Below are 13931 nucleotides of genomic sequence, written 5' to 3'. Positions count from 1 at the left end.
ATGCAATAATAGGACATCACGAGCGATCCTACAAGCTGCAAAGCAGGAAAAGAACAGAATGTGCACTGAAGATAGCAGAATTATTTCAGAGATCAAAGGCATAAATCTTTACAGTGCCAGCGATTTGAGTGATTCTGTGGAAGCTAGTGCTGATTGCAAATCCTGTTGCGCAGAGGCAAGCCTGCTGTGTGCATTTGTTTATATGCTGCTAATTGTGGCCCAGAGCAGAGCAGAGCAGGCGAGGATTGGCTCTGATAAACAGTGACGCTGAGCCCTCCAAGGCGCCTGACCTCTCACATCAGTGGCCCCTAACAGCCTTCTCTTCATTTTGAGAAACCAGCTATAATCATCACTAAAGTCCTGCTTCTATTACACTCACCTAGACTACCCTGTGGCACTATTCGTTTATCGTTCCCCAGGTTTAGTGATTTTACAATAATCACGTCGTGGACTTGGTGTGGGAGAGTTGGTGAGGGCAGAAGTATGAAAACCATGTTACACAAACATTACACAGAAATCCTAACCCGAATGGTTTTCTGAGTGTACATGTACACCCAAGAAAATAGACCAAAAAGCAAGAAGCAGGAAGCAGACTCAGCTTTTCATCTTCCAATAATAAACAGGCAAGTGTAAAGTGTATATTACTATCTGAAAGATGCCTGCCATCATTTATTCAAACATAATAAACCAGTTTTTGTCTATATAAACACAAGTGTACTAATAAACTTGTGGGGATCCACACTCACATAATGCATCCCATTACCTATAACCATCACAACTACATGTCTAACCACACTTTTCACCCTAACAGAAAATATGTTTGTGTCTGACCATAATACATTTTGTCTGCCATGTGTAGTTGTAATGGCTTATAAAACACTGAAAACTTGTAGAAACGTGTTAAAAGATATTTAAAATGGCGCAACTTTTAACTTGCTCAAATTGATGTCCTCGCATTCCACAAACCTTCACACTTTCAGTGTCTAAAACTCAAATTGTTTTAATTAAAATTAAAGTAGGTAAGTTAGAAAAGAGACACACGTTCATCTCATCAGATTCTGAAGACCTACCTAGCCCATTCAACATTTTCCTGACACACTGCTGTTGGAGCACATACAAGCCATGTTTCAGTTGACTGGAAGTGGGCAAAGTGAGCTTAGCACTGTTAGATGTAAGATACCAACCTTGGCCTTGTCGAGCTGTGCCTGAGCCTGTCGCTCTGCCTCTCTGCGCACTGCCTCCTTATCCTCCTCCAGGGATACATCGGAGTCTGATGGACGGCTGGTATAGGAGTCGGCCGAACCCTAAGACACAAACAGCGTCACTTCAGCGTGAAACTTAATGTCAATTTGGATAAACACTTTACGATTGACAGGTGTTAGTTGAGAATGCCGTGAGCATCGCAGCGTCTTGAAGACACAGCAGAAAGCTTATTTTTTATTTTCCTCACTATTAAAAGAAATATAAAAATTTGGAGTACACCCACACAAGCACAAATGTTATATTCTGATCAAATGAATCTCATGTAATTCCGTTACATAATGAGTGCAATGACTACCTATTGAAATAAGCAAGAATGGAATTCTGCAATCAATCACAAGACTGCAACAACTTGAGGAAATCACAAGAGCTCTGTATCTGTAACAAATATTAGACACTTCCTCTTCTCTGACAGAGCAAGCCAAAGGACACAAACAATCTTTCATAGAATCACATTACCAGCAGCTCTTTTTCTATCCTTAGCTCCCTCCCTCAACCACTCGCCTGCAGATTTGTTGTGATCCTTCGGTGACAAACTCTGGGGGAAATGCTGAAGAACACCATTCCCAAAATGTCTTTTCATTTTTAAACAACCAGCCCCACACACAAGTTTTACACAGACACACACACCCACACTCCTGAGTGCACCACACACAAACTTGCAGCGCAATTTTTGTTACATAAGACATGAAAACAGATCATAAATAATTGCTAAAGTAGAGTTATGCTTGCACGCAATTGCCATAACTATATACTGACTTAAACCACTGACTTAAACCCCATGGAGGACAGTAACTAAAAACATGTTTTTAATCTTCAAGCTCACTGGGTGAACTGCAACACATGGATGGAATAAAATATCCTATTATCATTTTACTTTTATAGCTAGACTTTGAGTGTAAAATAATAGCATTAGCAAATGAGACCAACCTGTCAATTTCTCATTTGTTAAATCTATTAATATACAAGTCAAACATCAGTTGCTGATACTCTGCTATGTTTAGCATGAGTAGCTTAGCTGATTTTATGAATGCATGAAGAAATTCTAGTGGTATCTTTTTATGTGCTATAACATAAATAACCTTCTAAAGTGGTAAAATTACAGGAAGCAGCCGGTGGCCAAAATTAAATGAAAAAAAAAAAAAACACTTCATATTAATAAATAAATTTTGATCTCAGTTAAAATTAGTCTAAATATGTTGCTATCTGCCTCATTTTTGCTATGTATGGTAGCATTCATGTAACAGACAGATGACTGGAATAAAACTGTATAATAGCGAAAAACATAAAAGAATGTGATATATAATTTGTATGTGGGGATGAATGCCAACATTTTTACACGCATTAAAGATCCATTCCCAACTACCACTGCTCAGTTTGAGGGAGCCAAAACTTTAACAACAAAATCAGGGGATTTTCTACTTACCTTACCTGCACACTACTATGCCACCCACACAAGGTCTTTCATTCATCTCACTGCACCATTACACTCTGTTGTCTGAGTTAAAAATAGCCTTCCTCACTCTGTGCCTGATTAGAACTACCCAGCCATCACATACATACAAAAGAGGCTCATACCTCTTCCCCTTCTCCACTTACATTACCTGACTTACATAAAGAGATGACACAAGCGTTGTTACTTATATAATACAAGGTTATTTACATTGCGCTACTTGTCAACAGCATCTGTCTTAGCCATCCTCTCTGGCTTATAGGTCTATCTGATGAATAACTCATCTGAAAACAAGCCTATTAATTATCCTTATGCTTTTTTTGTTATCATCACGCTCAGTTACACTCACTCCCCAGTGCCTTTCAAAATATCAACAACTACATGTCACATCACATACTTCAAACGCTGCTCATGCTTCATATGCAGCATTCCCACATGAAGATATAAATGTCCTAAATTGGCTGTTTACTGCACATTAGCATATGTTTTAAGAGCTGCATCTGGCCTTGAAAAGTGCAGATGAACATACCTGGACTGCTAATGATGGGGCCAGATCAAGAACACGGTCCCAGTGGGTCAGAGGGAGGTGATATGGAGCTCTGCCCAGAATCTGACAGCCATAACAGTTAACAACGCTCAGCTTCCCACCTTCATGAGGAAATGCACACTACACTGACCCCTGAACGGTGTGCACTGATGGAAGCGCTAGAGATGTACACTCACTGCACAAGCACATGCACACATAATTCCAATTTCCACAACGTAAACACACTCAAAATCTGCTTACACAGGCATCGGAGCTCTTGACGCGACCTCCCTTGGCTCGTTTCAGCAAGCGGATCCAGGTGGCCTTCATCAGCCACACTGGTCATTCAGTGTCCTGAGCCACTGCCCCCCCCGCTTCTGATACTACAACTAAACTGCACTGCTGTGGGCACCTTTGCACCAGCTCTGCAGTTACCGTCACTGCTTTGGCTACAGGTACATTCAACAATGTGGCTACATCGACAGCTGGTTTCTCTTACACCTTGGCTGTAAATGCTACCTTCATTTCTTGATAAATAAATTGCATTGGAGTCAGAGCTCTGTGTTTTTCTGAAGCTCCAGTTAGCTGTGCTGCTGTTCGTAGAGCCACAGCTCCTGTTCCTCCTGCTGCTGCTGCCGTTGCCAAAGATGGGGAATCCACAGGAGCTCTCTGCCCCGCGCATAATCTCAGCAGCTCTCTCTATCTGCCTTAGTCTCCTTGATAGCTCGAGTGCTCAGACTGCCGCTGCAGGTGCTGAGGCTGGCTCCCAGTGTGAGTCAGGTGGCAGCAATGCTCCTCATCCTCTGTCATGCTTTGGCTCCAGCCTCGCTCTCCTCCTCCGCCGTATCCTCCCCGTACTGCTCCACAAGCAGTAACAGCAGTTTATCTACATTCGTCCTGGTGGCTGCCTGTGACCGACTCTCCTCCTGATGCTAATTAAGCTGCTGATGCTGCTGCCTTTCAGGTGGAGCAAGCTCCCTCTTTCCCACTTTATGTGTCAGTGTTTGTTCTGCACATCTCACACGCTCTCTACTTCACTGATTCTGCCTCTCTATCTCTGTCTCTCTCTCTGCCCACTCCTCCTTCTCCTCCTCCTCTGTCACTCCCCTCATTTTTTTCCTCAGTTACCCCTCGCAGACAATCCATCTGCTCATTATGTCTCACTGATAACTGGGACTGTGGGTGTACTTATGGATGCTGTTGTGATGCATTAGCTATGAATATTGGATATTGTTTTACATATACATACACTATTCCTTTAGTATGAGATACTGAAAAATAGATGTCACCAAATGCCATCTTCTGAGAAGTGCAGAGCTTCACTTCTCTGTGGGAACTCCTTAAATCTAAATCTGCACCCTTGCTTTCATCATGCGTGGTATTAAGGCAGAAATTCATAATTATTCCTTCCTTATCACTTGATGGAGTGCTTAGCAAAATTTTCCTTTCACAACTTGAAAGCCAAAAATAATTCATGCCTGGTTATGTGAATTAAAACCATAATTTTCTACAGCATGAACTGGATTTTTTTCCCCCTCCATGTTTCTAAATGATGACAAAATTATGACCTGGATGCAAAGTCAAAAATTAAAGAATTGTTGGATTGAATCCACTTAGATTTTTTTTTTTCATATTTTCTTGATTAACTAATATCCAGAAGGTTGATTTATTGAGAAATGCAAATCCTTTTAAGTCCAATCATTTAAAAACAACAAGCATTGGCAACTTGCCATTTTAGTCAAATTTCAAGCAGAAAGCTACAATTTTATTTTCTTTGTTTTAAAACATTGTAAATTGCTAATGTGTGAGACAAACAAAAGATCTATCTGTCTAATATGTCGCTTTAAATGCTGAAATTCTTTGCATTCTTTTTCTCTGTTTTGTCATTCTATGACATTCTTAAACAAAAACCATCAATCACCAGCTGATGAACAAAAAATAAAAGTAATCATTCATTGCAGCCCTAATAACTGGAATTAGAGTTAAATGTACTGTATTGTATCTTTTATAAATCTCCTCATCACTCTGTTCTCAGTAGTACAGTGTCTGAGGTGAAAGCTGCTCTAAATCCTCGTCTGTCATCAGTGCATTTCTCTCAAATGTACTGATGTCACATGCACAGAAGCCTCATGTGACAAATGAGAATAATTACCGCGTTCATTAAAAATTTCCTGTCCTCATGAACGAAGCTTTTCTTTTTTTTTTTTTTTTTTTTTTCACTGCTGACGCATTATGCTCCTTCGTCTTTCTGGTCATGAGGTTGCGTGAGGTCAGAGAAGTCAGGAGTCAGGGGTGAGCCTGGGGGCCGGTGGTTGAAGTGGGCTTGCTGGTTTATGACCAGTAGTCACTCCCTGAGGAGCACTAACTGTGGATCAAAAGATGACATGGTAATCAGCGGGGCTTATCATAACCAATCAATGAATTGCCTCCCTCTGTGCTGGATGTTTTCAACAAGTCATGTATACTTAAATTACATACCTTACATAAAAGGAAAGAATAATGGGATTTTAGCTCATTAGGACCAATTAGTGTAACAAGGAGGAGGATTACCAGAGATAGATATATTGAACAGAGATGGATGGAAATCGTGCATGGGAGAAAATTAAACATAAATCCTCTATTATCACCTACAGGACATAATGAAATGTGTGTTGTTTACTTTTTTGGGAAATACTGAAAGAGACCTACAGTATATGGTTCAATAAGATGGGTAGACACTAGCCTCCAAAGCACTAAGGGCAGGGCACAGATGTTCAGAACATGGATCTATGGGGCCCAGAGAGGAAGGTGGTAGAGCTGTGAAGGCTGCACTTTGACAGCTAAATTGACAAGACTCACAGTGACAGGGAGAGCCTTCAGGTTCCTGACAGGACTGACCTCTGGACCTGCTGGCACACTGATACTGACAGCACTGTGTCATCCACACATGCCACTAATAATAACCTAACAGCAGTCTGATACTGCGTTGATCCATGAAGAGATATATTTCTTTCTGCCCTACCCAGCAGAATAAGACTCATAATTCTGTTTAAAAGGCAGTTTAGTATGAGCTGAAAGTGTAGGCACTCTAGGCAAAGAAATCCAAGCAACAGTAAAAAAAAAATTACAATTTAACTTTGGCATTCTTGAAGACAAAAGGCTGTTGACAATAGACAAGTTAAAGGGAAGGCTAACTCGGTCTTTAGGCTATTCAGCTCAGAGACTGATACATCTCAACAGCCATTGTTTTTAATGTACATGACATTTTGTAAATTTGCTACAGATGTTTATGGTCCCTAGACGATGTATCGTAATGACATTGGCGACTCTCTGCTTAAAAAATAAATAAATAAGCAAAAAATTGCTCAACAACAACAACATTGTCTCTGACAGCATGCTGGTATTTACCTCAGAGCAAAGCTGTGCTCATATCCTCACACAGCCACTACTGGGCCGCTCCTTGTCTTGTTAAATGTCCAACAATGAATTATTCTTACAACATCCAGCATTTTCTTGAAAAGCAAATGTTAAATAATGTCTGAGATTGGACACAATGCAGCATTACAGTGCCATCCGACAGCACTACTACCACATGCTTTCGATGGACACAAATCACAGCTTCCATGCTGAACATATGAGACATTGCAAAGCCATACTGGTACACCTGGGAGGTAGAATCAAGAAACAGCATTGGCCAGAGAAAGAGCGACGGAAAGGGGAATTCAAAGGGCAATGGTCCTGCGGTCTCTACGCTGTTCCTATTGATTAATTTAGACACAGTTCCTTGCTGTAAGACCACCAATGACCTCTACATGCGACAGTGGCACAGAGATCATTACATTAGAACATTACAAGTCAGTGCAGATATTACCACAGTGAAATAGGAGACTGTGAGTCAGTCGCTGCTGCCTCCTGCAACTGACAGAATCACTTAAAATGAATGAAGCAGCTACACCAGGGAATCTCTTCATGATCTGAGAGCACCTTTTTTCCACTTCAGCCACTGTAGGAGTTATTCTCTATATGCATCCTCTATGAAAATGGAGAGATGGAGTCATACAGAAAAAAAGACTGTGCATGTGAGAACCTCTTAATTTGATTTGTCTTTAGTGCTGATTTCTAAATAGATAGAGGCTTTCTCAACTCTTCTGCATCTTTCCTTGTGAACTAACCTGAGCCTCAGTGCACTCTCACTCATGTCCATACCGATGTCTCTGAGCGTAATAGAACCCCAAATATTTTCTCACTCCCTTTTCTCCTTTTTGCACTTCATTTCACCTTGTTCCTTGACCTCTCATCCAGCCCCTTACTCTGCTTCTTTCATCTCCCATCTCTTAAGAAATTCCCAATGGCTTTGGCTTTCTTCCTTGTATGGTCTCACTCAAGAGGGAGGGGCATGTTTTTTTGCATTTTCAAACAGAAACACTTAGCACTTGGTAACAAGCCCAGAATAGTAAAATTCTGTTGGTTTTGCATCTGTTGTACTTAATATAGGATGGCACATGCACTAAGAAATACTCCTTTGTTCCACTCCGACGTAAGAGTCAAACTAAGAATTAAGACGCTCAAATAAAACAGCGTTGCACTATGAAGTAATGATTTCAGAAACAACATAATGCAGTGTCATCTAAAACCTTTCTATCCGACTGTTTTAGTCTTTAAAACCAAGTCTTCACAGCTGCTTGGGGTAAATAGGTCATATATTTTGGAGTGGGAAAAGAGATCATACTCATTTATGTGTATCAAGTAATTATATTTATAATAAAAGTGTCATTACTTTCATCTTTCATTTCTCTCTGGCGCCAGCAGGCACAGCTGAAAGTGTGCATCAAGTTATGTCGAGTATGATACACGAGTCACAAAGGAGACAAGTCTAAGTGGTTATTTTTGTTTGAGTTTGAAGTCTGCACAGCCATAGCCATATGCCACAACTGTACAGCAAAAACAAAGGTCAATCAAAAATAGCCTTGGATTAAAGGGGAGTTTGCAGTTTGTAAACTTTAACCTCAACAATAACAATAACCCCAACATGAACTCTAGGACACAATATCAAAATCAGAGTCCAAACAAAATAAGAAAAACTGCTGAAATTTAGAGAGTCAGCAAAGGCTTTAAAGAGGCCGTGTGGTCAGACTGCACAAGTATACTTCACATTCTGCATCATGATTGAAGAATGAAGATTACTGCTCGTGCCAAATCATGTTCAGTTCTAGCTTACGGACTGTAGCTGACTGCAGCGGGCTGACAATGGGCTGAGCAAGTGTGCTAGCAGTTTCAAGCTTGGCAAGACTCATTCTTGGCTAGAACCAAAGCCTCTTTTCCCAGCCATCTGTCCATCACTGCCACTTCACTCAGTGCAACACCAAGTCAATTAAATCATGGGTCCACAAACAGCATCTCCTTCATCAAACAGAGACAATGGGAGCAGACATGACAACCAAGAGCAAAAGATGTGCAACTGCTACAAGACGGTTTCTAATATTTAACACAGACAAGAGCAAACAGACTGTCAGTACAGCTGTGAAAGAGAACAAAAACGTCTGTCTGAGAAAAAAAAAAAGGCGGGCGGGGGGCTTAGTGATCCTTCTGTTGTGGTAGAAGGACTGTCTGCATGGATGTCAAGGTGACACCGACAGGCCTGGGAAAAAAGTGTTTACCCAGCATTCCATGTGCCAGCACATTACATTAGAGTGCATCATCCTGCCGAGGCAGTGGGCTCACTGGTTGTCAATCACATGATCCCAGAGTGTAAAATGGCTAGCTACAAACTCAGAAACAAGACACATGGCACATGGCAAGACTTCAAATTAGTTGTGCTTTAAATAGGTTTCTCTGTTTTACAATAAACAGATGCCCCAAATGCAAATGAATGATAACTAGGAAACAGTTATAACATATAGCAAATACACAGTCATTCCTAATAAATTATGATTTTCTTAAAAACCATTGTAGAACTTTATTTTCACGGATGAATTTGGAATCTTTCTGTATTTATTGTTTGGTTGAAAAATATTCCTCAAAAAGTGAAAACAGCTCAACACAAAATATACAAGTAGTTAAGATTGCAACACAGATTACATATTCACTGCGTAACTATTTGAAAGACTATAAAAACAACATAGGTGTTTGGAAAAGCTGGGCACTGAGGATAAATGGCATTTCCCTGATAAATAATTTCAATGATCAGATAATTAATTGCTGAAGATTTTTCCACCTACTGATTCATTGACTGTTTTAGCAAAGAATTGCCAAATCACCAATGTAGAGCTAAATTACTACTTGATTATTGAACTACCTCTGCCATATGAGCACTAGTGAAATTAAAGGAAAAAAGAGAAGGGCACTACAGAGACTCGTATATTCTGGCTCAGTATTGTCTCAGCGGCCAAAAGCAAGTCAATCAATCAAAAAGTGATTATTAGAAGGTAATATTATTCAGGACATATTCAGTGCTCCAAATACAAGAAATCTAAAGCTGTGGCAGCAGCAATTACATACTCACAGTACCATTTCAAACATGATGATGTTTAGCTGGTATAAAGTTTACCACGCTGCAATTATGCCAAACTTCATGGCAATTCATTAATGGTTACAGAGAAATTTTTAAAAAGACAAATACAAAAACATGAGTAATAAAAGTAAACATGGAGATACTGGAAGTACATTTGGGGATTACCAAAGTTAGCAGACTATATCCTCTTGGGATCAATCCAGTAATTATGGAGATATTTTGGTTTCCACCAATGTAATGCCTATGATGATCATTCACATCTTGGAAAATTGGTATATTCGTATTAAATATTAGTGACTTTAGTTTGAAACTAAGGACACTGTTGAAGCAGCCCTTAAAAAAAAAAAAAACAACACCAAATAAACCCTATCAGGTTGTGCTGTTTGCTCAGCTGTTCTGACTTACAGAGGAACATGCATTGTTTGCATATTTGCTTCATTTCCGCTACACTGCTGCTGCAACTCATGTAGCGTTGTTCAAATCCCTGCAGCATTTCGGCAAGACAAATGTAGGGTGACTGGATCAGTACAACTGAAAATGATGTGCTAATTTTTTTCTTCCAGTAAATACTACCTGCACCCAGTGGCAACCCCAGCCCCTCGAGGCGCACAGCTCTCATTAACAGCGAGTCCCATCACAGTGAGATCTATTTTATTCAGCTGCTTCTTCCCTCTAAGGTTCCCTTGTGGAAACACCACACCATAATAGGATGATGGCTGATCACTGGGATACAGTAAGAAAGGCCCCGGGCTGCTCTGTGCTGCTATTTCATGCTTGCGTCATCAATATTCTGGCAGTTTCCTGGTGTATGAAGCAAGCTGTGGATGATTGATGAGAAGTGGCCAAAAGAGCAGAAGGAGCTGCTAACCATCTTCAGTGAAGCAAAACACACCATCCTACAAATGGTAGTGTGGTAGAGTAAAATGATTTCAGCCTCATTTATTTCAGTTCATGCATTGATAAATAATTGGCTTTGGACCCTTTTCTGGCAACATTTGCAATTTATAAAAAACTGGGCTTGTTGCCAATGAAGCTTCCCAGAGTTCAATGAAGAAAAAATAAATAAAAACAAGACATATCAAACATATCACTAAACAGAGCCCGCAAAAAGTCAAGTGATGTGGACCTTTGGGTTTAGATGTTTCTATCATATCCACAAAGGCATCAGGATGATACATGTGGAAAATAATTTCTGTTTGCCTAAGAGAAACAAATCTACATATTCTTGTGTTGCTATATTTTAACCTTGCAACAATGGAGTTTAGATACCCCTTAATTCATTTTTAATGTTCCCGAAGCAGTGTGAAGACACGTGAAGATGTGTGGTTTGTTGTCCTAATTTTACATTATGTGTCACATTTACTTTCCAAGTAAAGGACAAGATTCAGTTGATTCTGTGTGTGCAGTGGAACACAGAGCACTGATGTAATATAACTGGACAGTGTTTAGATGTTTGAAATAGTAGTTGTCTTCCAGTTGAAAAGTCTTTCCTGTATTTTGTTTAGAGGACCTCCAAACAACTCCTCATAATCAATGATGCTAACTAGACTGTTTGCAGTTCTCAGTGAGAAAAGCATCAGTCAAACATACATTTAAAGAAATCCAGAAAGTGATACTTGACAAGGCGAGCTGAGCAAAGTGGAAGGAGTTCCTAAATTTAGTATGCTTAGTGACAGCTATACGTTGAGTGCAAAGTTACACAATCACATCTGCTAAATATCGCACAATAGCACTGAATAATATATGCTTAAATTGCTTTAGATGATTTGGTCTGTATTTCAGACTAGCCTTGGGTTTACTTGTTTATACAAAGTTTATCCTTTTTATTGGCCTTTACGTATTTTCAAAGTTTCATGTTATTCCACTCTTTCTGGCTTCTAAGCAGTAGAGTAGTCTGTAACATTGTGTGACAATTCTTCATTCAAGTTGCATGATGTTTACACAGAGTGGAACATTGAAACCCAAAGCCCAAGATGATGTTAATGGCTGCACCACAAGACATTGATCCAAAGAGACTTTTCTCAAAAACATATTTAATATTTTTGAAAACCTTGGCATCTATTCAAGCTCTTTGGCTAAGGTTCTGTGGGTTTGAACAACATTTGTTGAAGCATTCTTACCAAACTTGCATTTAGAAGGTGATTAGTCCTTAATACAAGAATGCTCCTAGTGACAACTACGGATTACTATAACTGGGAAATATTTGGATTAAAAGGTTTTCACTACTATGTCATCCAGGCACAGACAAAAACAAGCACCACAGGAAATATTTGAAATACTAACTGGAAACAAAGTTATGTAAAGAGGAAGTCATAACTTGTTTGGAAAAAGAGGGAGATCCCTTGTTTTGTTAACATGGCAAAGACAAAACTTTTTAATCAAGTTCTGTGCTCTCTACTTGCGTGCATGAAAACAAATCTTATCCTGGCTGTTTACTTTCTTTCCTTCTCTCTTCTTGTTAACCAATGTCTCAGCTCCACACTTCAAGCTTGTAGTGGTCATGCAGTTCTGCTGGCAAAGTCATACCAGATTTTCAAATGAGCCTTTTTGTCTCAAAACAGCACACTGCAAGAGAGTTACTGTGTGCAGTTTGACAAAGACTGACTTACTAATGTTCCGGAAAAGTGACAGAGAAAATAGGAAGTGTATGTTTATGCCCCTTTAAATCAGCACTCATAACTTCATTTCTCCTGCAGTACGAGTCCTTCCTCTTTGTTCAGAGGATAGGAGAAAAGTGAGAACTACTATAGCTGAGATGGTCTCTGAAAAGTTAAGGAGATATAGTTTGACTTGGAGAAAGTATGTTGATAAAACTTACCAGATCTGACTCCTCACTGCCGGAATGATACATTTCTGTCCTACCGACTGTGTGCTTTTCAGCCCGGCTGGGAGAACCGTCTCCTCAGCTGCTGCCCATCTCCTCTCGGAGCACAGGAACTCCTGCCAACCTGAGTGCTTCACTCCTACAAATCCCCTTGTCCCAGCTCAAGTGAGGAACGCTTTGAATAAGCCGAGAAAGTTAGAACCAGAGGAGAGAAGTTAGCTCCTCTCAGCCCTTCTTTGGCCTACTTCAGTCCCTGAGAGGCAGAGAAAAGACGAGTGTCTTTCCCACGCTGGGAGAACACTCCTTTAGAGCGTCGCGACCGTCCTACAGCCCCAAAAACAAGCCCCCCTGCCCCTCTCCCCTCCCACACACAGACACACACACACACACACTCGCTCAGATTCACACACACAGGCACACACATCTAGTTAGGAAGTAAGAGCTCTGGCCAACAGGGCTGGCCTGAAAATTCCAGAAAGCACCAAAAGCAGCTGCTGAAGCTTTTTATGTCTGTTTGCGAGTGTGTGATCTCGGGAGTTTACATGTGTCCCACTTTGCCTTAAACTCACTGTATACGCTCAGCACATGTTGCAGAGACCGAAAAGCCAGGAAGTAATTATCTTCACTACATCAACGAAATGCTATATTTGCTTTCATCATCAACCGGACGAAAGCCATTGAAACTTTCCGTTTGCTCATTTGATTACACATAGTCATGCTAGTATTTCACTTCACACTCAAGAATACTACTAAAGTACATCCCTCAGCAGAACAAGAGAGACTAACACACCAAAAGCATATGTAAAAGTTAAGCAGTTAAGCAACTGGCTGATAGTTTTCTAATAAGCCCCAGTGCCATGCAGCTGATAGTTACTGGAGAGCAGTATATTCACTTCAAAGAAACTCAATGTACATGCATGTCTATATGATATGACGACAGAAACGCTGAAGCTTTGGTGTCTGCTCTGTTATCATGCAGTTATTACACCAGAGCTCGTGTAGGCTGGGATGCTAAATATTTGATTCAAACCATAAAACATGAGTCAGACAGTGAGTTCAGAAACGGCCACAGCTGAGTCATGACTTCACAAAATGAAACCATAATTAATACATTTTTTCCTGTAATATAAGATATATGAAAGAGGAATGCAAATGCGTCATTAGAAAAAACACACCAACTGCAGAGCACATGAGTGTTGTGCTTTGTGCTTTTTTGTCCTGCCTATATGATTATACAAACTGCAAGCTCTGTACAGTAGATTTGCCATCCGAGTTAAGCCAGGATTTGTATTTTCAGTGGAGAGAAAATGTTTTCTGGGCAGTTCAGCCTAAATCATAGATTATATTGTTTCAGATCAAGAATAACCCCTTTTTGAGG

General features: G+C 40.2%; 1 protein-coding gene across 4 annotated transcripts in view; it reads right to left on the bottom strand.

Annotated features, from left to right (window-relative positions):
- Nucleotides 1–13931, bottom strand: part of cacnb2a (calcium channel, voltage-dependent, beta 2a) — a 54418-nt gene that overhangs the window by 17765 nt on the left and 22722 nt on the right. For 3 of the 4 annotated variants that reach the window (XM_029528667.1, XM_029528668.1, XM_029528670.1), the window contains one exon: nucleotides 1185–1304. In XM_029528667.1, the coding sequence (XP_029384527.1) occupies nucleotides 1185–1304 (120 nt within the window). Of the gene's footprint in view, nucleotides 1–1184; nucleotides 1305–12547; nucleotides 12831–13931 lie in introns of those variants that run through there. The other variant, XM_029528669.1, reaches the window with a different exon arrangement.

Source organism: Echeneis naucrates, chromosome 20 (assembly GCF_900963305.1).
Source record: "Echeneis naucrates chromosome 20, fEcheNa1.1, whole genome shotgun sequence".
NCBI classification, from domain to species: domain Eukaryota; kingdom Metazoa; phylum Chordata; class Actinopteri; order Carangiformes; family Echeneidae; genus Echeneis; species Echeneis naucrates.
Note: the sequence above shows the minus strand (reverse complement) of the source record. Positions and strands in the feature narration are given on the sequence as shown.